The sequence below is a fragment of the Penicillium chrysogenum genome, assembly GCF_028827035.1.
Source record: "Penicillium chrysogenum strain IBT 35668 chromosome Unknown utg000005l_segment0_segment0, whole genome shotgun sequence".
Lineage (NCBI taxonomy): Eukaryota > Fungi > Ascomycota > Eurotiomycetes > Eurotiales > Aspergillaceae > Penicillium > Penicillium chrysogenum.
The window spans coordinates 3,658,620-3,680,768 of record NW_026622753.1 but is presented as its reverse complement, the minus strand read 5'-3'; the positions used below and the strand labels follow the sequence as shown (position 1 = coordinate 3,680,768).

The window sequence follows — 22,149 nt, the reverse complement described above, 5'->3', positions numbered from 1 at the left end:
AGATCAGACCAATCCCAACGTGGGTCTCGCACAGACACGGAGTGGCCGATCATGCATATGGGGTCAAAAGGGAGCCGCAGTGACCAATTCAAAGAGGTTAACGAGGCCCTTACCAAAGACGGCAAAAGAGGTCAAAGACCGTTTACGCCTTTCTTGGCTTGTTCCTCTTTGGCCTAGAAAGTTCGATGAAAAAGGATTCTCATCCCTGCTTCGGATCGGACGATTGGACTGAAAAAGAAATAGATCGCTTGGTATAATCCAAAAAGGAAAAAGAAGAGAAAAAAAAGAAAAAAGAAAAAAAGAAACCTGAAAAAGAAAAAGAAGAAGAAGAGAGCTCAGATCGAAAGGTCGATCACCGGAGGATTGCACACCAATAGGCGGTCAACAATGACATTTCGCTATCAACTCTAATCTGCTTTTGATTTCAATACTCTTGTCTTCTCTAGGTAGACCATGCATATGCACGTTGATCGACGCCTTTTTGGTCTATTCATTATTCCAGTCTTTGCCTCTTTGCCTCTTGTATATGTTTCATGTTTCAGATATGTATTATCCTACTCCGAGTCTCTCTTTCTTTTTTTTCCTTTTTCTGTTAAGTTCTTGTTACTCATTACACCGCTTACTTTCACCAAATTGGCTTACTGGACACTTTCTATTCTGTAGTGAGTCACTTGTCTCCTTCCTACCTGCAAAGCCGATACATCAGGTTTCAATACCAGTGATGCATCATGGCGGAGAGTCCTGCACGGCCCTCAGACTCAGATCAACGCATTGGTCACTCTGTTGCTTGATCCTTTTCAACGGCCCCCATAACGTGGCTTGGGGTCTCACTACTCTGTACGTATGTTGGAGAGGGCAAAAGAGAAAAATGTACGGAGTATAATATGCCATATACTGTAAAGCGCCACGACAGAGTTCAGGTCGTAGCATCGCAGGGTCACACAATCTCGGCCACACCCGGCATATTCAGATCTGGACGGCCTGGTGACATGGAATGTTTGTATATCATTGCAGACTGCCTATGCAGTCTGGACTTATTATTGGGAACATGTACCTTGTACCATGTCACTACATATAATGTAAGATATACGGAGTACAATGCAAGCCCTTTCCACCTGTACTGTGTCTGACTTGACGGCTCCGATCCTGTAATGCGGCGCAGGATAACCAATACCAAGAAGACGGGACCCAGGCCGGCCCTGTATCCAATAATATATGCTACTAGATGCATATGGAGACCCAACGGACCACGGCGTGGCGAGGTGAACCTGAACTCCGAACAGGATGTCTAACCGCCAACAGGTCCCAGGCCCCAAAAGTAAAAAAAAAATCATGGAATGCAACGGTGGTATGATCTACCATTCTAGTCACTAAAAGACCTCCCTACCAATCCAATGACCTACGGGGTACTCCGTACTCCGTACTCCGCAATGCTTTCATAATAATGGGCTCAACATGCCTTTCCTACCCAATCCCCGCACAAGGGAAGAAGCAATTGCCGGCATGAAACAAGACCGTGAAAATCACACGGTCGATCACCCAGGATCTACCATTAGCGTCCACACCACATCGTACATACGTTCTATGTTGTACAAGGTTCCCATTGAAATTGCCTCTCCGACAGGGATGATTTGGGGATTGCCTTCTACGCGACCGAATTAGTATGGCCCCCGGTTCGATGAATCACTATTGTGCAGTCGAAACTCTATATATAATATATACATATAGTTAAGGAGACACACACACACACACACACACATATATATATATATAACTATATATTTTGTACCCTGCAAATGCAAATATAGACAATGACAGGACTAGGCGTGTGGATTTCTTGTTGGCGACATTACAGTGGCATTGCATCCCAGGAAGCGATCCATGCGATGGGCATTGATCTCGTATGTACAGAGTATGTCACCATCAGCATGTGTCTGGGATGTGGGAGGCTGGGCATGATCAGACCCTTGCCCAACCCTCCCCGCTCCCTTGGTGTGGACAGAGTACGGAATATGTCCGAAGTAGTTGATTGCATACGTTGTACTTGCATACGTAGTGTGCTTAGTGTGTAGTTGGGATGCTGGATGTGCAGGAAATCGTGGGCGAGTGGATCCCGAGGGATCACATAATCCTGAGTCACCCGGTTGGAAAATGATATCTCAACGGTTGCGACAATGAATCCTTCCGAACAAAGACCCGAAACCACATCCGAAGGATTAGGGTGGAAAAATAGAAAGCTAAATGAAAGGAAGAGGTGGACGTATGAGGCCCAAATAGGCAGGACCTTAATCAAAGTAATCAAAGACTGAACTTTATTCTTCTTGCTACAGTCTACGGATCACGGAGGTATGGAGTATGTCTATGGAGTATGTACTCCGTACTCCGTCCGATGTATATTGTAACAATATAGGTAAGTACCGAGGCAAAAGTCGAGGTATCCTAGTTAATGAAACCGACTATCGAGGACTAATCAGACAATTCCTTAGACTATGCGCGGGTATATGGCTTCATTCGGATATGGCTCATGAGTTTAGCGCAGGGAGGTTTCTCGGGTGTTTCATAGCTCCAGTGGAGCGAACGGAGTGCAGATCGCAGATATCCAGATAGATACGACCGTAGCAGAGACATAGACTCATCGGGGAGGGTCAATGTGGTCCAGATCTACTGATGCACTGAGGACGGGTGTGAAAGGGGTATACATAAACAGATCAGGAGCAAGCATAACTCCGTACGGAGTATTCCGTACTCCGTAGGATCTACGAGGATGACGATCGGTCAGGTATCACCTCCCTAAAATAGCGATCAAGCGCATGGGAAGAGCTCCATTGCTCCATTGCTCCATGTTCTCCATTTTTTCTTTTCCAAGGCAAAAATATGGAACCCCCGACATGGTCAGTTCACACAGAAGTGTAACCGATGCTAGGGGCCCCACGGCCGATCCTACACGGGGGTTATACCGAGGCGGGAAATCGTACCCCCCGGTACAATGCCGGTAAGCTCCCTAATTCCTGTGATCGCCTTGACGAACAGGTTGTTTCACACAGCTAAGACATGCCGGATTCTAACCGTCTCTCGCCTAACGCCCTTTCTGGCAATGCTCCGTCCACCTAGCTGGGACTAGTACGCTTCGGTAAGATCCTACCGGAGCCCTGATTTCTTATTAAGTGTTTCTCCTGGGCCCGGCTCCTTGGAAGCGACAGCCCCCTTTTATTAGATCTGTCTTTTTCGAGACAATGAAATAATATGTACAGGTATATTGTAGGTGATCGCTGTCGATCATCCCTCGTTTAGCGTCGGTTATACATATGTAGCAGGTAATTAAGGATCTTTGTTTTTGCTTTTTTGGGGTTGACATTCTATTATTACTTTTCCCCCTGATTTTCACTGTCCAGGTTCGGATGCGGCTTGCTATACGGCGAATACGCTGATGACAATCTACGGTGTAGAAATGAAATGTCTTTCTCTCATTTTTGGGGGCTGGAAAGGGATCAGACTGTCGGGGTATCGGATCCTGAAGGAGTAATCCATACTCCATTGATCAAATACATCCTACAGCAGAAATATTACTCCATAACGTGGTTCATGGCAAATTGACCTCGAAATCATCAGATCAGGTATCTGATCTAAATCTAGATCCCAACCAATATCCCGATAACACGCGTTGCAGTGATCAGTACGTTGCATAAGCACCAGGGGCCAAATACGAGTCAATGCGTATCAATATCGCCATTAGGTGGAGGACCGCATCGGAGACACTGCCTAAACGGTCGTCGCTTAGCGATGGCGGGCGATCATGGGATGAGTAAGCGGGAGCTATGGCCATCGGCTATGTCTCCCCCTGAAGTTGGATCTTCGTTGATCCACCGATCATCTCCGAATAGGAAGGAGGTTAGTTGGGAGGATGGTTCATATGTTGTACTATGTTGTCGATATCATACTCATTGACTTCTAACATGCAATCAGTGCAGATGAATCTTGAAATTGACCACTTGGGCATGGGTATGGAAGCAAGGTGTTATTCGACACGTTCGTATTACTGGGAATTCAATATTCAATAATCCAATACCTGCATCAATAGCATGGAATATGTACTCCGTCCTATGTACTCCGTACACTACTGCAGTCTTTGTGGCGGGAAGATCCCATGCGAATATCCTAATGATCGGATGCAGACAGGTGCATCGGGTTGAATGCCAGATTAGGGCTTGCTGCCACGTGAAATGGAGAAAAACAAAAAACAAGGGATGCATATTAAATGCGTGGCACTTGCATTGCCAGGCGCGTTCGCCGTCCAATAAAAGCACCTTCCCAAGTAGTACAAGCGTCAGATCGGATCTACCAATCGCCGATCGGCGTGTAACTTGGAAGCTACCACTGGAGTAAGGTAATTTACGGCTTACGAACTTGGAATGTACGGCCCGGGTGTTCGAACATTGAAACCATTTTGACTTTTGGAAATTCCGTCAAGGTTCCAAGACTGACGCTTGGGGCTATTTAATTTTAATTATAGTTTAGGATTTCCCTTGATGAAACACAACACGATGTGATATGTGATACAGCAGACACAATGCGCATATGAATATGCAAGTGCCATGTGTCAACCTTTTCGCAAGGCAACCATTACTTTTATAGTGGATGTCGTGTTGAACGTATACATCTGTAGAGGGCATATATGGTACGCAAGATATCACATCTGCGAAGATCCAAGTTTGTCGCGTGGCTGGATATGTTCCGCCCCACTGATTTACGACCATTGACCCAACCCGGACAAGCCTGTGTGTTCGGGAAGAAAGGGGTGAGACAGTCGCGTGGCATGGGCCCAGTGCCCCGGGATCAAGAAACGATCAGCGATCACGGCTGAATCCGTTCTCTACCCGGGTCTATGTCCTAAAGAGGATAGTTCGATCACCCTCAATGTGATGTTCCTCGGTCAGATTGACCAGACTATCGATTATTGACTGGCAAAATAGGATACGTACGCGGAGTGAGGATAAACATAGTCGAATATAGCAGAGTGGAATGAAAGGGGGAAATAACCTTGGTTTTAGCCTTCGAATGAAAATTCTAAACGAAAACGCAAAGCGTAATGTCGCTCTTATGGGATTTGAGCGGATCACACTTTTACCGGTTTCATGACCAAAGAGAAAAGAAAAAAGCAAAAGCGCAAAAGCAAAAATAGGCTTCCGAGCGTGAAGTTTCTCTCAGAATGAAGATCGCTAAAAGAAATGTATGTCCTATACAAATGACACTGCTCACAGCTATGACTTACATGACTTTATGTGTGAGATGAATTTGAAAGGGCAAATATCCATTTACCCAGGGCCGAACCAAGGGAGACCCAATCAATGCCCACGGAATACAAAGACCGGCACCAGTCTCAGTTGAGAATAGGCGATCCGTACCAAGTGCCGACCAGGGGGTTGATCATCCGTAGGACCGGGACGATCCTGACGCTCGAGCCATTTTAAAATAGTAACCAATAAATCAATACGGTGGATAGGGGGATTGTCAGGTGAGATACGGAGTGCAGAAGTAAAGGATAATTCAAAATAAATTCATGAATGTATGATTTATATCCTATTTCCATCTACTTTATTTTGCACAGTCCGTTCTTTCATGGGTATTTATTACCTCCGTCACCGGCGATCTCTCGTAAAGGGCTAAATAGTGGAGCTCGCTCCCACGAGGCCGGGATGAATCCACATCTAACGGCCAATCCCCAATCGCGCCTGTGCAGAAGCCGTGCACGGCCGGAAAGGGTCACAGGTAAAATGGTAATAGGAGTAATGTTCCAGAACGCCGATCATGTCAATAACTCATTTTCGATGGTAGCGATAGTTCATTTCCACGGCTTCGAGGAGTGATCTTCAGGAGCACGGTCTTAGATCGACTCTAGGCCTTATTACCTTCTTAATTTAGTATCAGTATGGGTTCTTGATTGCTGAAGCGATCTTTCCTTTCTCAAACCAGTTTCACGATCGGGCTAAGACTAGAGGGTATATGTAGATTACTCCGTAACTGGATATCGTGAACGGAGTACGTATCATGCACTAATGTGGGAAGGAAACAAGTTTTTCTCCCATGTACGTTGTATGATGATATACATACATCGATGTATGTACTCCGCTCACTGTGCCTACAAGGTTCGTGTAAGCGAGGCAGGGCCATGGATTAATAAATGTTTCAGGCATTCCTCTGGTCTCGCCCCCAGCGCTTAGAGCCGCCCTTGGGTGATGACCAGGATCGATTGCAGCGGAAACGATAGTTAATATATTAAATTAAATTCGTAGTGCATAACCAACCCATGGATAGCTAGGTATGTATGGAGTAGCCTGACCAGCGTATAAGCAGCGCAGACGTAAATATGATTTCCAAGGTTCCGGAGGTGTGGCCAAAAGCGGACTAGCGTTATCGCTTTGTGACCTTCCCTTTTGGCTTGCCGCCGTTTTCCAAGGTTTCTCCATAGCCACGCGACATAATGATCTCCTGAACCCGTCCGCGGTGTCATCCCCGGGTTTTACACTTATATTAATTATATTATCATCATAGTTCAAAGGGAGAGACCACGAGAATTATTATATCAATGTCTACACCGTACACAACCGTTTATCGCTGTCGCAGATCGATAGATCCCTGATCGATCAGCCGTTTATGGGGTTGGGATATGTGACAGGTCTAGCAGGATCTGCACTAACCGTAGCCGAGGTGCAATCGTCCAACGGGGTCTTTACGGCCTCCCAATTTGGATTTAGGGCGTTGCACATCCCACAAGGCTAGAAGGTTAGGGCTTCTGCCTTCGCGTGGGTGAATCGTCATTCCCCCCACGTTAATCTCCGAAAAGAATTATTAATAATTATTTATCTCGCTTGCATTAATTTTAATTTGAATTTATTAAACCTAAAGAAGTAAAAACCAATTAAATTAAGCTTTGGAACAGACTGCCTCTCATTAAAAATAATTTAAAAAGGGAAAATTAAAAAACTGAATTAAAAATGAATTAAAAAATGTCGTAACGTAAATCGTAATTTTGCCTGAGTCGGCAGAGTCCGCTGGCGATCATGGAAAGCCGCCCGCCTGCTTTCTAGGTATAAACCTCGTGGCATCCCCCACTCACTGAACAAAGCTGGACTTGGAACGCACCTGGATCAAACCTCTCCATCACATCTTCTTCACCATGGATCTCTCCAACCTCCTCTCTCACAGCGCGGCTGTCAAGCCGATCTATACTCCTCTCGAGTCCAGTTACTATAAGCGCTCGCCGCCTCTGTCGCCGCCAGCCGAAGAGCCCAAGGTCTCATTGCCTTCAATCTCGTCTCTGTTTGAGGGTGCTGATGGTGCTCAGCACGCAGCTAGTAAGTACTTGGAACTATATTGCAACCCCAAAACAGCCTCGCTAACCCTAAACCTTCCAGAGCGCCAACGCTTGTCACCATCTCTCGGTGACCGCCATGTCCGGGTTCAGTCCTACGAACTGCCCCCAACACCACCTCTGCGCCCCGGCTCTGGCCACGCCCACCGCCGCGCATCTCCCGTGGAGTCGCTGTCTCACAAGGAAGCACACCAGCATCACCTTCACCGTTCCTCTATCTCCAGCAACAGCTCAGTCCACATCCCTCGCAACACAGTACCCTACGCCTCGCCTGCACCAAGCGTCTCATCCTACACATCTCCAGTCGACGCTCCTCAACAGCCAATGTACTACCCTCGCCCACCAACCACATCCTCCTTCCAGCCCTCAACACCAGCATCAGCACCCCAGATGCCCCCTGTCCAGGTCCAGACGCAGCAGCCGCACTCGCACTCTCACTCGTCTTCGGCTCTCATCTCTCCTGTCACCCCGGCCTGGCAACACCACCACTACTTCCCGCCCTCCACCACAGCCCCGTACCAGCAGAACCACGACCGCTATATCTGCCGTACATGCCACAAGGCTTTCTCGCGCCCTTCCTCCCTGCGCATCCACTCGCACTCGCACACTGGCGAGAAGCCCTTCCGCTGCACGCATGCCGGCTGCGGTAAGGCTTTCTCCGTGCGCAGTAACATGAAGCGCCATGAGCGTGGCTGCCATTCTGGTCGCCCTGGCCCTGCCCCTGCTGCTACTGCGCTTGTCGTATAGGCGGTTGTGAATTTGTTGTCTTGGTCCTCTTCTGATTCTTGTCATGTTATTTTTCTTAAAGGTGTTTTTTCCTTTGTCAGATGGGGATTTCTTTTGTTTGGCGTTGTGTGTGATGCCGTGATACCCTGGATCTTGGTTATGATTCTTTCTATCGGATTCCCATTTGGTTTAGATGGGTCGGTTCTATACACTATATAAACTTACGATTCTCAATGTACATTCTATGATGAAGACTCCTTATGTTTTATCCTGTAGTCGTCTTAGTGGCGTTTGTACTTGTTATATTCGCTCTTTATTTGACAAGTCAATGACCCTCTGGCAACGCATCAACGGTTTCTCATTCGGACTGCTCCGATCATGAACTATTTGCCGGGCCAGTTCCAAGGGATATCCGTTAGCTTGTAAATACCCATTGTTGTCTATATGTGCCCTAAGTTTATCATCAAATCATTACCAACATAACTTTGGAAGTTTATTTCCAAATAACCATGTATCTTCCCAATATCCAACTCGCAGGTAAACACTCGAATGAGAATAAAACTAAACATAAACACATAGATACCAAAGACCTTCTGAGGTCTACTCATCCAAAACCCCCCTCACCAACGCAGCCAGACTAGTCTCATACCGCGCAGGATTATGATCACTCAGCATGCCACCAGCGAAGCGCAGCTCACCAAACCAAGCATCAACATCCCGGATAAACCGAATCTGCACGCGAGTCGCAGGCCTCCCAAGACGCGGATACCCATCGATCCCGAGCTCCGGCGCCGTGAACGCATCACGCTGCAGAACCCGCATAGTCTCAACGACAAAAACCTCACCGGGCGGCATGAGTTTCGGTGCACGCATCTCATCCCGCAGCATTTTCAACGTCTTCCAGGCCCAAGCGTCTTCGCCGACCCCATCACCTGCGTTGACGACCAGCGGAGGCTGGTTGACGTAGAATTTGTGGATGATGCTTTGGCGGAGGGAATCGCTGACCCGTTGGCGGATGTGCGCTTTGGCGCCCGTGGCGTCGTCTTTGAAGGATACGGACGCTGTGTGCATGTCGTGCAGGATTCCTAACGACAGGCTGGGGACTATGTCTGAGCCATTGACGATTGTTGTGATTAGGCCTCGTGTGGCGAGTCGTAGGAAGGGGGACATCACGGCTGGGGGCCCGTAGGCGTAGACATGGATTGGTCGGTTCGCTGGGAGTGTGTATTTTGGTGGGCTGGGGTCTGGGATGCTTGGATTGAGGTTGTTATCTGCGGTCAAGAGGCGGGGACGTGTGGCGGGTTGGTATGAGGCTGTTACGAAGGAGGTGCCTGCTGTGGAGGGGTTGGGTTCTGAAATCATCGTTGCGAGAAGGGCTGCGACGCCTCCGCCGAGCGAGTGCCCGCATAGGACTATACCGTAGTCTTGGAATTCCTCTAGTGCCGCACGTAGGGTGATCATGACTCGGCCGCCGCCGCCCTCTAGGAGTCGCTTGGCTGAGGCGTGCATGCCTTTGTGCACCTTCCAGCTTTTGCCCTGCCATTCGAGGTCATCGTAATCGCAGGTCATGTCTGTGAGGATGTCTTCAAAGCCCCATGTCCCTCGTAGAGTGAGAACCACGGCTTTGGAGTCATGGTCGATAGAAAGGTAGTGAACCAATGGGAAGCCTGTCTCTGTCTCACCAGCTGCGTTCGAGCCACCAGCTGGATCGACGAATGACGATAGGAGGATCGTAGAGGGTGGAAGGCCTGCATTCTCTGAGAACGCACTGTGCTCGTGACCGTCTGACTTCGTACTAGGTAGATTCTTCGAGTCACTAGGAACACCCATGACCGTGAGCGCATTCGAGCCATATGAGGCAGAGGAGAAGCGCGAGAACCGGCGAATGTTTTGCACGAAGTGTCTCTCTGGAAAAATGCCTGGAACATAGCCATCGCGATTGAGTGCCTGGATGGTTTCCATATCTTCATATGCGCTTTTGCGAGGCCGGTGCGCCAGCAGAAGCGACGTCTCAGACCCTGCAGTCGCTAGGGAATACAGGCTAGGGGTGAACGAATGGGATCTGCGATGCATACCTGACGAACCGGGACGGTCATCATTCGCAGACAAAGTCCCGTCCGCTTCCGATCTTGTCACAGACATGGAGCTGCTGCTGCGAACGTGAGTCTGGACCGCGGTAGGCGATCCAGAGCGCATACCAGCACCACGGCGTGAAAGGAATGTGTCAGTTTGAGTGAGGAGTGACTCTTGGCTCTTCTCTCGCACTGCGAAATGTCCCCCTCGCGGGCCCCTAGAGACAGACATTTCGTGAGACGGGACGTGTTTCGTTTGCGACTGTGGCGACTGCCTTTGAGGGGAGTCTGGAAAGGGCGACCTTCGTAAACCCCGGTTCGGGACAGGGGTTGTCGGTCGATAATTCAGAGGTTCGGTCTGTCTCTTCTTGAGAGCGGGTCTGCTGGAGACCTCTCGTGCAGTCGCTGCCTTCACGGACGCCGTTCCTTTTGTAGCCCTGGGAGGTAGACGAGGGCGTTGGATCCCCGAGGGTTCGGGCGAGTCTATAGATGGTTTCTTTTCCAGTGGCTGCTTGGTCTCGTTCCTTTCAAAGCCAGCCGGCTTAACCTTTTGCGCAAATTTTGCGAATGGGCCTTTGCTAGGTGCAGGCTTGGGAGGTTCTTTCGGCGAGTCGGGATTTGTTCCACGGTGCTCGAGAGCAATGCCCTGTGTGGCATCGGGATGTGAACGCGACAGATCATGATGGGGCTTCGTCGAATTATTGGACGATGGCCTGCCCGGCAATGCTCGTTTATGATGATCCGGCTCAGGTAGGGAAAAATTTCCAGAGTCGTCATAGGGTCGCAGCTGAGTGCTCTGGGATTTGTTGAAGGCTGTCCTAAACACCACTGTATGGCTGGGACACCATCCCTGGCCATCAGCATGATCATGATGGAATCTCTCCTCTATCAGTTTCGTTCCAGGCGGGGCGGCGATCTCTGCCATATCATCATCGTAAATATCGACGGTGATCGTTCGCGCCGTTAGGGCTTCCGATCTGATAGATGCATGACAGCCCTGAGGAAGCTGGCTCATAATATAAGCGCGGATGTCTTCATCGGACATTTGCTGCTGACCGTCCAAGGGTATAGAGAGACGATGCCCAAACGAATCAGACACGCTCGTCCGTCGGACTACATCAAAAGCTTCGTCGCCATTTCCAGGCATCACAAACGAAGCACTGCCAGGCTCAACCAACTCTTCATTATTGCGCTCGGGGAATTGCAGTTCATGGGATCTGATCACGTCTGCTCTTGCGCCGTCATCCAGGATGACAACATCCCAAACAATCTCATCCCCGCCATTCTGCCGCAGATGTCTCTCGGTATTCTTCTTACCCCAACGCTGCAATAGCGCGAAGCCTAGGGAACCGATGAGAAGGTCTCCGACGCCGATGTTCTCGGTACTTGCGCCGGGTTCAAGAGATCTAAACTCACGTCGAATCAGCGTGATAATAGCCGCAATGGCCCTCGAAGACTCGGTGGATCCAAGAATGGCATCCAAAGTAGATAGAAGTGCCTGCGAGAGATTCGCAACCGAAGACAAAGTGGTCGACGAGAAATGGAATGTCGCTGCGGCGAAAAAAGATGCCGAGGTCACCGTCGTGTGGAGCGTCGCCAACTAGGGGGTGTTACTCAAGACCAAGTTGACAGGCCTAGAGGGTCCAGCAACATACACTTCGCTCCAGAAGAGACTCGGCTTCTGTCCTACCGCGATCATCGCCACTACGAATGGCGACATCTCTTCCTGCCCTCGTCAAGATGCCCTCGACTAAAGCCCGGCTTAGTTCCAAGCTGGTCAGAGTCGTGGCTCGCGCACCATCTAGGGCCGCCCCGCCAAAGAATGTGCCCAGCCGCAACGATAACGAGGTCGACTGGGTAATCAAAGATATCAACGACGCGACTGGTCGCGGGAGCAGAGTCGACCCCGTGGGAACGTGAGCGTGCGCATGGTCTAGATTCGTCTCGACATCGGGGTTTCCCCGGCCATTGGACTTTGTAAACATATCAAGAATAAGGGATATTCAACCCATAGGATTCTTTTTACATTGACAGTGTGTCCCTCCATGTAGGTTGTAGGTTGTAAGCCAAGTTGGTAGCTTTGGTAGCCCAATTACTGAAGATCGGCCTTTCACATGTGATCGACTTCCAAGACTTCTATACACGTTACTATGTCCGATTCTACATCATCGCTTTCACGTCGCCTCCGTATTGCACCTTGCGAATCTGACTCCGGTCGCAATCTTTGACCCTCCGAATCCCCGATAGGCCCATGTTCTGCCACAAATCGGTCAGAAGCCCCTTGAGAACCTGTCTGGCCCCGTCTCGGCCCTGAATGCTCAGTCCGTAAATCACCGGTCGACCAACAAGAACTGCTTTGGCTCCTAAGCACAGTGCCTTGATCACATCCGAACCCGTCCGAATCCCCGAGTCGAAAAGTACCGTCATTTTGTCCCCGACAGCATCGACTATTTCCGGAAGGACGTCCAAAGACCCGATGGCACCATCCACCTGACGACCTGGACGGAAATTAGAGAAGAACATGAAAAGCCGATGAAAGAAGCACCTACCACCATGATTGGAAACCACAATCCCCTCACAGCCATATTTCAGCGCTAGCCTCGCATCCTCCACGTGCTGGATTCCCTTCAACACAATCGGCCCATCCCAATTCTTCCGCAAGAAAGCCAAATCCTCCCACGAATGCGGACTTCCAGCGAAAATGCCACCGATCCATGCGCGCGATGCACCGATAATGTCGTCCTCAATCTTCGATCCAGTTTCCTTCTCGAACTTCGCGCGGAAAACAGGATCGCTAAACCCGACCTGGTTCCCCACCCCCTTGATAAAGGGTACGTAGGCGTTATCCAAATCGGCCGGTCGCCACGCCAGCGACCAGGTATCCAAAGTAACAACCAGAACTGAGAACCCGTTCTCTTTCGCCCGCCTTAGCAGCGACAGAGTAATGTCGTTGTCCTGTGGCCAGTACAGCTGATACCATCGTTTCCCGTCCTTGTTGGCGGTCGCAACCTCTTCAATCGAGCTCGTACTCGCCGTGCTCATCGTATACGGCACCCCGACTTCCTCACATACTTCTGCAAGGCCTGTCTCCTTGTCTTCGTGGAAGATACCCTGTACGCCGACCGGTGCGACAATAAGGGGATTGTCGTATTTCTGACCGAAGAGCTCGACTGAAACGTCTTGCTCGGGTGTCTGGGTATGTCATCAGTCAGCGAGAACGTAGTCGTAGTTCATTGCATATTGCCTTAGCTAACATTTCGCATCATTCGTGGGATTCTATTGGCCTCGTCAGTGGTTTCTGATTATCGTGGTAAACGTCTGTAAATGTCTAGAAACTCACAGCTTCCACTGCCGAAATGCCAGCCGATTGCTATCCATTGTTGCTTTCTCACCTGCTCCGCCGGCGACATAATTGAATGCGCGAACGCCTAGAGACTCTCGAGCTTGCTCCACTAGCTTGCGGGGATCGGTGGTTACACCAGGCAGGATGCTCATTAAGGCACCCTTGCCGTAGATCTCCGTTTGGTAGCTACCGTAGTTATCAGACATTGCAATCGTTGTAGATCGTTGGAAATTGGAAGGTTAGAGAAACGAAGTTCGAAGCTGGGGGTCAGCTATGTCCCCGGTGATGCGGAGGTGAATTGAACCGAGGTTACATGGCTTCATGCATTCAAATGTTAACAACACGTTGCGCAAAATATCCGGTTTTATAGTCATTGTCATTTCATAACGCGCAGAAAGTCAAGTGAATTATAGCTATCCATACTTTGTCCAGTAGCATCACTACTTCGAGCTCTAAGTCGATCGCCATACCCAGAACAACAGGAACCGACCTCGGGAGCAGCCAATAACAATAGTAAAATCCCATCCATAACCCGGCGACTGAGACATCCTCCGATGGAAAAGAGGAAATCCGGACCCCTTCAATCCACGAATAATGTAAGTAGCACCTGTCGCACTGCCGTATACAAAGTAAAAGCTTCCTGCAGATATGCACTGGCACACCGAAACAGAATCATCACAGCGTAGGCGAACAGACCCATGCCAAAACCGGCATAATCCAATGCCTGACGGCCTGCGCTCTTTATCCGTACCACAGCAGACCGACCGGGGCGAGGATCGATCCCGGGAACATGAGGACTACTCTGAATTCTTTTGGCCATGCTTCGCTGGGCTCCGTAGATTGGGTTGCGAGAAACCTGCATACCCCGTGAATCAAGGAATTATCCGTTTCCCAGAGCAAGGCCCCGTAAGTCGAAGATAGACGTCACCCAGAAAGCCCGGTGCCATGTCGTGTATTGTGTGGTAAACCCACCAGCGACAGCCCCAATAGAAGGCCCAAAGACATACACAAGATTGTAGATGGCATACTGAGTCACGCTCTTTGGAAAACAGTCGCCGATGATACCAGCGCCCACCTACGTTTAGCACATTAGAGCAAGGCCTGGCCGCAGAAGAAGGGGCATACTCACAAGTCCATCTGAGCATCCTATGCCGCTGAGTAGACGAGAAGCGAGTAATGCCCCTTTATTTCAAGCGACCCAACACATCAGGTTGAAGACCAGGGTAGAATGAATTCCCCGAAGGCAAGACTGTGGCTCGTCGAAATATCTCGTTCAATGGGCCTAGTATCAGAGGGCTGAGACAGTATGTCGAGACGAAGGTTGGGAGTACTAGAACTGCTTCTATGAGCTGACCATATGCAGTTCGCTTTTGACAGTGCTCAAATCAGGTGCACAATCGATGAAGGCAGTGGCATTGGAATCACCGAAGGAGAGAAAACAAGTGTTACGTTCCATTTGTTTGGCCTGGGCCAGTTCAGTGGGGTCGTAGGTGCGTTTTCTTCCAAGACCATGGTCAAGTACTGGTGGGTTTGACATATCTCATTACAGACTTGGTGAGGATTGCCATTTGGAATCGGCTCTCTCATGGCCTCAGTCCAAAGATATGCACTGGCAATATAGAAATTTCGAAGGGCACATTTCTTCAACTTGAGCCAGAGAAGTCGACGAAAGCCAGGGTTTTGATATTAGAGCGGAGTGGACGATCTTTGTCGGCTCTACCGACTTCGACCCGACTGCTCAATCCAGACAAAGGGAAATCTTTGGTTGCGGCTTTTGATCAATTAAAATAAGTTGATTGCTAATCGCAAAGAATTGCGCGCCAGCTGAAGAATCAAGAACATTGGTGGGTATCTCAAATAAAACAAATAATAAACAAACGCGCGCATCAACGAGAAGGATCTTCCCTCCACGAGATAATCACGCCGAGTTCCAGACTTTGATAGTCATGTCATCAGATGTGTAAACTGCCATTTTCTCGTCGCACGATAAAGTCATGGCCCGAACCCACCCAGAATAGCCCGTTAAGACTCGGACGCAGGCAAACTCCAATGACGCAGCCCATACGCGGATTGTCAGGTCATCGGCCGCTGATGCCAGCAGGCTCCCATCGGTACAGAATGTGATAACGCGCAGAGGTCCAGAGTGTCCCCGGAGGACGTTGAGCATGGCGCCAGAACTCGTATCCCAGATGCGCAGGTCCTTGTCTTGCGATCCCGACGCCAGCAGCTTCCCATTAGGAGAGAAGCAGACGGCTCTGATTGAGGATTGATGGCCGCTTAGTTGATGGATTTCATTGCCGGTGGTTGTGTCCCAGATGCGAATTGTATTATCGTCCGAGGTTGAAGCGACAGTTCTTCCATCAGGCGAAAAGGCCACAGCGCGCACCCAACCCGAGTGCCCATTGAGGTTTTTGAGCAGCGAACCCGAGCTTGCATTCCATAGTCGTACAGTGAAATCATCTGAGGCTGAAGCGAGGGTTTTTCCATCGGGGGAAAATGCTACCGCTCGAACTTTACCAGTGTGGCCCTGCAGCATGCGGTAGGTGAACCCGGTGTTCACGTCGCTGATACGAATGGTCATATCATCGGAGGCAGTGGCTAAGAATCGGCCTGTGGGGGAAAATCTCACAGAGCGTACCCAGTTGGAATGGCCGTTGTCTTTTGCGGCGCCGCGCTGGAGACCGGTGTTGGCGTTCCATAAACGGATCATCATGTCATTGGAGACTGAGGCGAGGATTTGGCTATTGCCTGAAAGAGCCACATCCCAAATGAAGCCAGTATGTCCATCAAGAGTTTTGGATGCGACTAGCTTCCCAAAGGAAGGAGTGACTAAATCTGCCATTGGTTGAAGCGGTACTTTTTGATTTGGATGGATTTGGTGGTGCGAGACCCAGGAGAACAGAAAGTGAGGACGCCGTCGTTCCAGATCTCCTTATAGCGGAAAAAGGAAAGGAAAAACACCAAATTCAGTAGTCGTTTGCAAAGGTCTGTAAAACGCGTGGACGTGAAGGATTTCTCATAGTGGGAAGTGAAGTCATGAGAGATGTGTGTCTGTCAGCAGTGCATTGCGGGGTGAACAGAATTGCAGGGGGAAAAAAGTCCCGTTCATATCAGATATCAATCCTAATTGAATATGGTGCAGAAGGAATCAGAAAGTGATAGTCCCTCCCGAGGTCTTTCTGCTGCAGCAAATAATAGGCAAAAATGACAGCGGAATTTGCTATTAGGTAAGCTGGCTAGGCCGGTCCACGGGTCTACATTTTTGATCTGCTGACCTTCCTATTTTGCTCTGTCAATGGAGAACTCTTATACCAGAAAAAGAGACTTGCTATCCACGGATAGATGTAGAATGTCCCACTGGTGTATCTAAACCTACTAATTAGGGCCCAATATTGGGTTTTGACTTGCATTGGCTTCATGTTGGCCTCAGGCGCCGTCTTACATCATCATATGCGTTGGAACCTTCCAAGGAATCCCGAGGTCAGCTCACTAACATCTAACATATATGTACATATACTCAGGACTACCTACACAGGATTACGCAGCTACATTGAAGTGGTTTAATATATCGATGATATGATCATGATGCAAAATCTGAATAAAATCCTAAGGAATAGAAGAAAGAAAGACATAAAACACAGTTACCTAGGCCATAAGTACTTCTCTTATCAATCGGCAAGGGTCGTTATCCGAATTCTTGGCGCTTGGCAACTTTAATTCTTCCTTTTCGCTTTTTGCCTGAGATTTCTCCCTTGACCGTTGGAACATAAGCGAAGTGACCACGGGAACATATAGGCCCAGGGGCCGAGTCCATTCATCTAGCATTCTCTTCTATCTGATTTTTGGCTTCTCACCATGAGCCATACTGAGCCTGACAACGGTTCATCTAATGAGCAACATGTGCCTGATGAAATCAGCTTAGGGCCAACTCTGGAGGGACAGATCGAGAAGACTCTGATCAGGAAGATAGACCTACATATTCTTCCTATCGTAGTGTTGTTGTATCTCTTCAGTTTCCTAGATCGAGGTACGTGCCCAGCCCTGGAGGTGGGGGTGTCTGACTCATCCCTTTGCGATTGCAACTGGAATCAAAAACATTGGCTGACTTGAATATGCAGTCAATATTGGAAATGCGCGCTTGTACGGTCTGGAAGAGGACTTGGGCCTTGTTGGCAACCAGTACCAAGTCTCCGTGTCCATCCTTTTTGTGACCTACTGTGTATGCATACCACGCAATCCAGTCACCGCGCGAACGCTAACCCTAATGTTTTAGTTCTTCGAGGTCCCTTCAAATCTTGTCCTCAAGAAACTAAGGCCATCTCGATATATTGCCACGATCTCGGTGATTTGGGGTATCATTGCAACCCTCACAGGGATCACTCAAAATTATGGCGGCTTGGTTGCCTGTCGAATCCTACTCGGAGTCGTAGAAGCAGGTCTTTTCCCGGGTTTTATAACCTATCTCACTCTCTTCTATAGCAAACGCGAGATTGCCTTGCGAACAAGCTATCTGTTTAGCAGTGCAGCTATTGCGGGAGCCTTTGGCGGTTTACTGGCTTATGGAATTGGGTTCATGGACGGCATCTGTGGACTTCGAGGCTGGCGCTGGATCATGATCATCGAGGGGATTCCGACGGTTCTAATTGGCGTGGTAACTTGGTTCGCCTTGGCGGATGACCCGGACACGGCTTACTATCTCAACAAAGAGGAGCGGGCACTTGTTGCTCTCCGCCGGAGTCGTTATATCGGCCAGACAGAGTCTGCCCAGAAGTTCCACTGGGCTGATGTGAAAGAGGGTGTCTTAGACTGGAAGATCTGGGCATTCTCCATTGGCCAGTTTGGTATTGATACCATGCTCTATGGATATAGTACCTTCCTTCCTACTATTATCAAAGGCATGGGCAACTGGACCGTCGCCGAGGTCCAGGCATTGACAATCCCTTGCTATGGACTCGGTGCAATTGCATATCTGTGCGTTGCCTGGTTGAGCGATCGCTCCCAACACCGTGCATTTTTCATATGTCTCTTCTGTGCTATCTCAGTTGTTGGCTATGGCATCTTGATTTCGGACTCGTCCTCGGGAGTCCATTACTTCGGTGCCTTGATGGTCGCCCTGGGGCTTTACGTTGCTGTCGGTTTACCTCTCGCCTGGCTACCTACGAACCTGCCACGATACGCAAAACGCACCTATGCCACAGGCTTGCAGCTTACCTTTGGAAACATCAGTGGAGTCATGTCCCCTTTCTTGTATCCCAATTCCGAAGGCCCGCGCTTTGTCCGTGGTAACGCTGTCACTATGGGTATGGTGGCATTTGCAGGGGTCGTGTATGGTGTGATGTGGGTTTCCTATCGGTATATAAACAAGCGCAGAGCGCAGGGTCTGGAGGACGAGAAAATATCATCGCTGTCGGAGCAGGATATCCAGGAAATGGGTGATCGAAACCCCAGGTTCTTGTACAGCATTTAAATACCCAAGCTGGCCTATCTCCTTGTTTGTGAATGTGTCTTTTCCTTTGCATGATATCTCTTCTGCATACTACAGCGGGGCATACCAAAAATTTTCGGCCATTAAGCCGCCACAGCTCAATAACATTTATCTGGTCCTACGAACTGCACATGATTAATGTCACATACACAGCTACTGCATTTTCTATTTTCTATATGCATCGAATTCTTCTTGAGGCCACACATGCTTTGCTGCTAACAGCCAGTGGGAGTGCATCTAGGATGCGAATTTCATGGGGAGGAAGAGGTGTTTGGAGAGAGAGAGGGGGGGGGGGTGGGTTTATACTCACAGGTGGGCACAACCGCACCTTCCTCCTGAGCACCTGCCAGATGCTGTCAAGCACCAAATTACCGGATTAGGCTACCGCTCTGAGAAAAATACCATCCAACCATCTATGGACGCCATCAAAAAATCATGATGTCATTCCCAACTTCTCCACGTTTTAAGCCTTAAGCCTTCAAACATCAACCTTTCCACTCTGAAGTCCAAATACTCACCGTTGTCAGATCCATCAACTTGATAGCAATCACAATCAAAAACTATGAAGAGCTTTAAGCCTCTGAATCGGGCTTTCCAAGCAGCCAGTACCACCTACCCCACGCACTCACTTCCTCTCCGCAGCACCTGTTACCTCCAAGCACAGAAAATCCCTCAAACAGAGGACCTCATCCTTGAAAGGTGTATTCTCAACCCCTCTCGGGCGGAAACCTGCCAATCAGGTACAGACGACGAAGTCGGGCGTCACAAATCTCCATATGACCCGTCCAAAACAGCACCAGAGAAGGAACACCTCGCGTTGGAGGAAGAATACAGATTGGAAGGGGATACTATTCACGATCCGCTTTTTGTCAGTCCTGCAAATAGGGATGTCAGTCAACTTTTGGATCCGAGGGCTGGCATCCATGGTTTACAACACTTGAGGAGTGTCAAGGGCTGGACTAGAAAGAGGAAGGAGGCACTTCTAAGGAAGGCGCCGTACGAGATGAGGAAATACGAGAATGTATTTCGTGAGCTTAGGAAGCCGCTAAAGGTTTGTGTTTGAGATCGATATGATTGGCTTTCTTTAGGGCTGGCTGACATGGTCTTAGAAGGTTTGAGTCCACCAGTTCACTATCACAAGGATGTTGTCCACTCTTTCTCATAGTTACCAAATTGAGAACAATGATGTTTCAAGGTTTACTTTGATTAGTTCTTGCACATCGTTTGTACACAAGATATTCAACCCACGTCGAGGCAAATTTTAGCTTAGCCCAACCAGGACTCCATTTTCGTTCTCGAGTGTCATGCTAATCCTTTCCGTCCACTCTTTAGTATTATAGTTGGATACATTCGAAAAGGTCTGGAAAATACGAGCCACAATGTACGTGAGCACAGTCATGGCATACTGTCCTGCATTGTCATCAGTCGGTGTGTGGACCATGGTAGCAAGGGAAGAAACTTACGACCAGGGCAAATTCTAGGGCCCTTATTGAACGGGATGAAGCCGGACATATCACCGCTTAGGTGTTCCCATCGCTCTGGGTAGAATTTCTCTGGACTTTCCCCAAAATCCTTCCCTAGGCGATGCCGAGCCCAGGTTGAAAATACCACAATGTCACCTTTTCGAACTAAAACTGGCGACTGGCCATCGGTTCCTCCACCGCTTGGCATTGTGGAACGCTTGTTTGCTACTCTTGCGTTGAACACAACTGCAGGGAAAACTCTCATCACTTTGCAAGCTATGGGTCAGTGTATGCTTGATGCTAAATGGTTGGTCAAGCTTTCCTCACCTTCCTGGAGTACCCAGCGAACATAATGCAATATTCCAAGCTGACTCCAAGTTGGTGGCGTAAGCCCAATGGCATCGATGATGCTAGTTCGGAGTTTTTTGACGATACGTTCGTCCTGGGATAAGCAATAGAAAAGACCTGAGAGAGTGGTGCTCATGCTATCATTTGCGAGCAGAATGCTCATTGCCTGGTCGGCGAACTGGGAGATCTCATCGAACTCGTTGAAATCATTGCCAGCGCGCCCACCTTTTGTCTTTTCAATCCTGCTACTCTGTCTTTCAACTTCCCGCCTGGCACGAGCCATTACATATTTCCGCGCTCTACAGCACGACTGATAAAAAGCTCGTTTAGGCATCAAATGACGGAGTGGGCCACGAAAACCATCTCGCACGATCCTCTCTTTGATGACATCAAGATCGTCTACGAACTGCTTCTTTTCGTGGGATTGAGCAAAGTCGAGGGCATCAACAGACTCTCCGAGAGAGAACCGGGTCTGCATATCCAAAGCGAGAGCGGAGGTACAACGTTGAACGTCAAAGACCTGGCCATTTGGTGGAACATGTTGAAGAAAGGCCTGGAAGTGTTGTTCACATAATCCCAGGTCAATGACCTTGCGGAGGTTAGATAGCCGATTCCGCAACTGCTCCCGACTTCTCTTCCAGTCTGCGCCGTCGAGAGTAAAAATCCCATGTGGAGTGATTGGCTCAAACAGGGGTTTCCGCAGGGGAGAACTATCGAAATCGGCAAACGCGGTGGACAACATATGTTTGATGTTTTCTGCACTGCAGGTGAAAACTAATCGGTGGCCGAGAACATTGGAAGAATATGTCTCGCCATATCTCTGGAACAGTGAATTTGTATAGAGGAGTGATGTTCGCTGCCGAAAGTGAGAAGCCAATTTCATTGCTTTCAAAATACCGAAGACGTCATATGGAAAATGATCGCTTTCACCAGTGAGCTTCTCACAGCCATACAGTCGTTCAAGTGTTCGCAGTTTTTGGATATGGTATAGTCCTCGTGCCAGGAGAACAATCGGGATTCCAATGCAAGCTAATAAAATAGTCTGCGGGAGATTTACTTGCCCGGTAGCTCCTGGTGATGGCTGAATTGTCATGGTTGAGATATTGCGTCGGTCCGCAGATAAAGCAGTAGTCATCGACAGACGGCACATGTAGCGAATCCCCCCTGGGTCTGACTGTCTGCTCTTTGCAAAAGGAATAAAACATTTAACCGATCAGATATTATTGCGGGGATGATGTGTCATAATATTGTATAAAACTGTCTTGTCAAGGTCCACTCGAAGACAGATCACGCTGCAGATATATTGCTGCCACACCCGCACACATTTTTGCTTTTTGAACTAA

The 22,149-nt window shown here is 49.0% G+C and overlaps 8 protein-coding genes across 8 annotated transcripts; 3 read left to right on the top strand and 5 right to left on the bottom strand.

The window, feature by feature from the left end:
- Positions 1 to 7,174: 7,174 nt before the first annotated feature.
- Positions 7,175 to 8,116, top strand: N7489_009777 (uncharacterized protein; the record flags this gene model as incomplete). Its single annotated transcript, XM_056715527.1, has 2 exons — positions 7,175 to 7,352; positions 7,413 to 8,116. The coding sequence occupies 2 exons, from the start codon at positions 7,175 to 7,177 to the stop codon at positions 8,114 to 8,116; spliced, it is 882 nt and encodes a 293-aa protein (XP_056563149.1).
- Positions 8,117 to 8,695: 579 nt separating this feature from the next.
- Positions 8,696 to 12,152, bottom strand: N7489_009776 (lipase family protein; the record flags this gene model as incomplete). The annotated part of the gene is made up of 2 exons (XM_056715526.1): positions 8,696 to 11,767; positions 11,823 to 12,152. 2 exons carry the CDS (start codon positions 12,150 to 12,152, stop codon positions 8,696 to 8,698), a joined length of 3,402 nt encoding a protein of 1,133 aa, XP_056563148.1.
- A 175-nt stretch (positions 12,153 to 12,327) lies between these two features.
- Positions 12,328 to 13,716, bottom strand: N7489_009775 (lactate 2-monooxygenase; the record flags this gene model as incomplete). The annotated part of the gene is made up of 4 exons (XM_056715525.1): positions 12,328 to 12,665; positions 12,717 to 13,359; positions 13,422 to 13,443; positions 13,508 to 13,716. 4 exons carry the CDS (start codon positions 13,714 to 13,716, stop codon positions 12,328 to 12,330), a joined length of 1,212 nt encoding a protein of 403 aa, XP_056563147.1.
- Positions 13,717 to 13,891: 175 nt separating this feature from the next.
- N7489_009774 (uncharacterized protein) lies at positions 13,892 to 14,372 on the bottom strand (the record flags this gene model as incomplete). Its single annotated transcript, XM_056715524.1, has 2 exons — positions 13,892 to 14,125; positions 14,190 to 14,372. The coding sequence occupies 2 exons, from the start codon at positions 14,370 to 14,372 to the stop codon at positions 13,892 to 13,894; spliced, it is 417 nt and encodes a 138-aa protein (XP_056563146.1).
- A 1,056-nt stretch (positions 14,373 to 15,428) lies between these two features.
- N7489_009773 (WD40 repeat domain-containing protein) lies at positions 15,429 to 16,352 on the bottom strand (the record flags this gene model as incomplete). Its single annotated transcript, XM_056715523.1, has 1 exon — positions 15,429 to 16,352. The coding sequence occupies one exon, from the start codon at positions 16,350 to 16,352 to the stop codon at positions 15,429 to 15,431; it is 924 nt and encodes a 307-aa protein (XP_056563145.1).
- Positions 16,353 to 17,365: 1,013 nt separating this feature from the next.
- N7489_009772 (putative MFS transporter) lies at positions 17,366 to 18,977 on the top strand (the record flags this gene model as incomplete). The annotated part of the gene is made up of 3 exons (XM_056715522.1): positions 17,366 to 17,537; positions 17,629 to 17,729; positions 17,784 to 18,977. The coding sequence occupies 3 exons, from the start codon at positions 17,366 to 17,368 to the stop codon at positions 18,975 to 18,977; spliced, it is 1,467 nt and encodes a 488-aa protein (XP_056563144.1).
- A 580-nt stretch (positions 18,978 to 19,557) lies between these two features.
- Positions 19,558 to 20,113, top strand: N7489_009771 (uncharacterized protein; the record flags this gene model as incomplete). The annotated part of the gene is made up of 2 exons (XM_056715521.1): positions 19,558 to 20,046; positions 20,105 to 20,113. 2 exons carry the CDS (start codon positions 19,558 to 19,560, stop codon positions 20,111 to 20,113), a joined length of 498 nt encoding a protein of 165 aa, XP_056563143.1.
- A 143-nt stretch (positions 20,114 to 20,256) lies between these two features.
- Positions 20,257 to 21,548, bottom strand: N7489_009770 (cytochrome P450 monooxygenase afumB; the record flags this gene model as incomplete). The annotated part of the gene is made up of 3 exons (XM_056715520.1): positions 20,257 to 20,405; positions 20,459 to 20,734; positions 20,786 to 21,548. 3 exons carry the CDS (start codon positions 21,546 to 21,548, stop codon positions 20,257 to 20,259), a joined length of 1,188 nt encoding a protein of 395 aa, XP_056563142.1.
- Between the last annotated feature and the right edge of the window lie 601 nt (positions 21,549 to 22,149).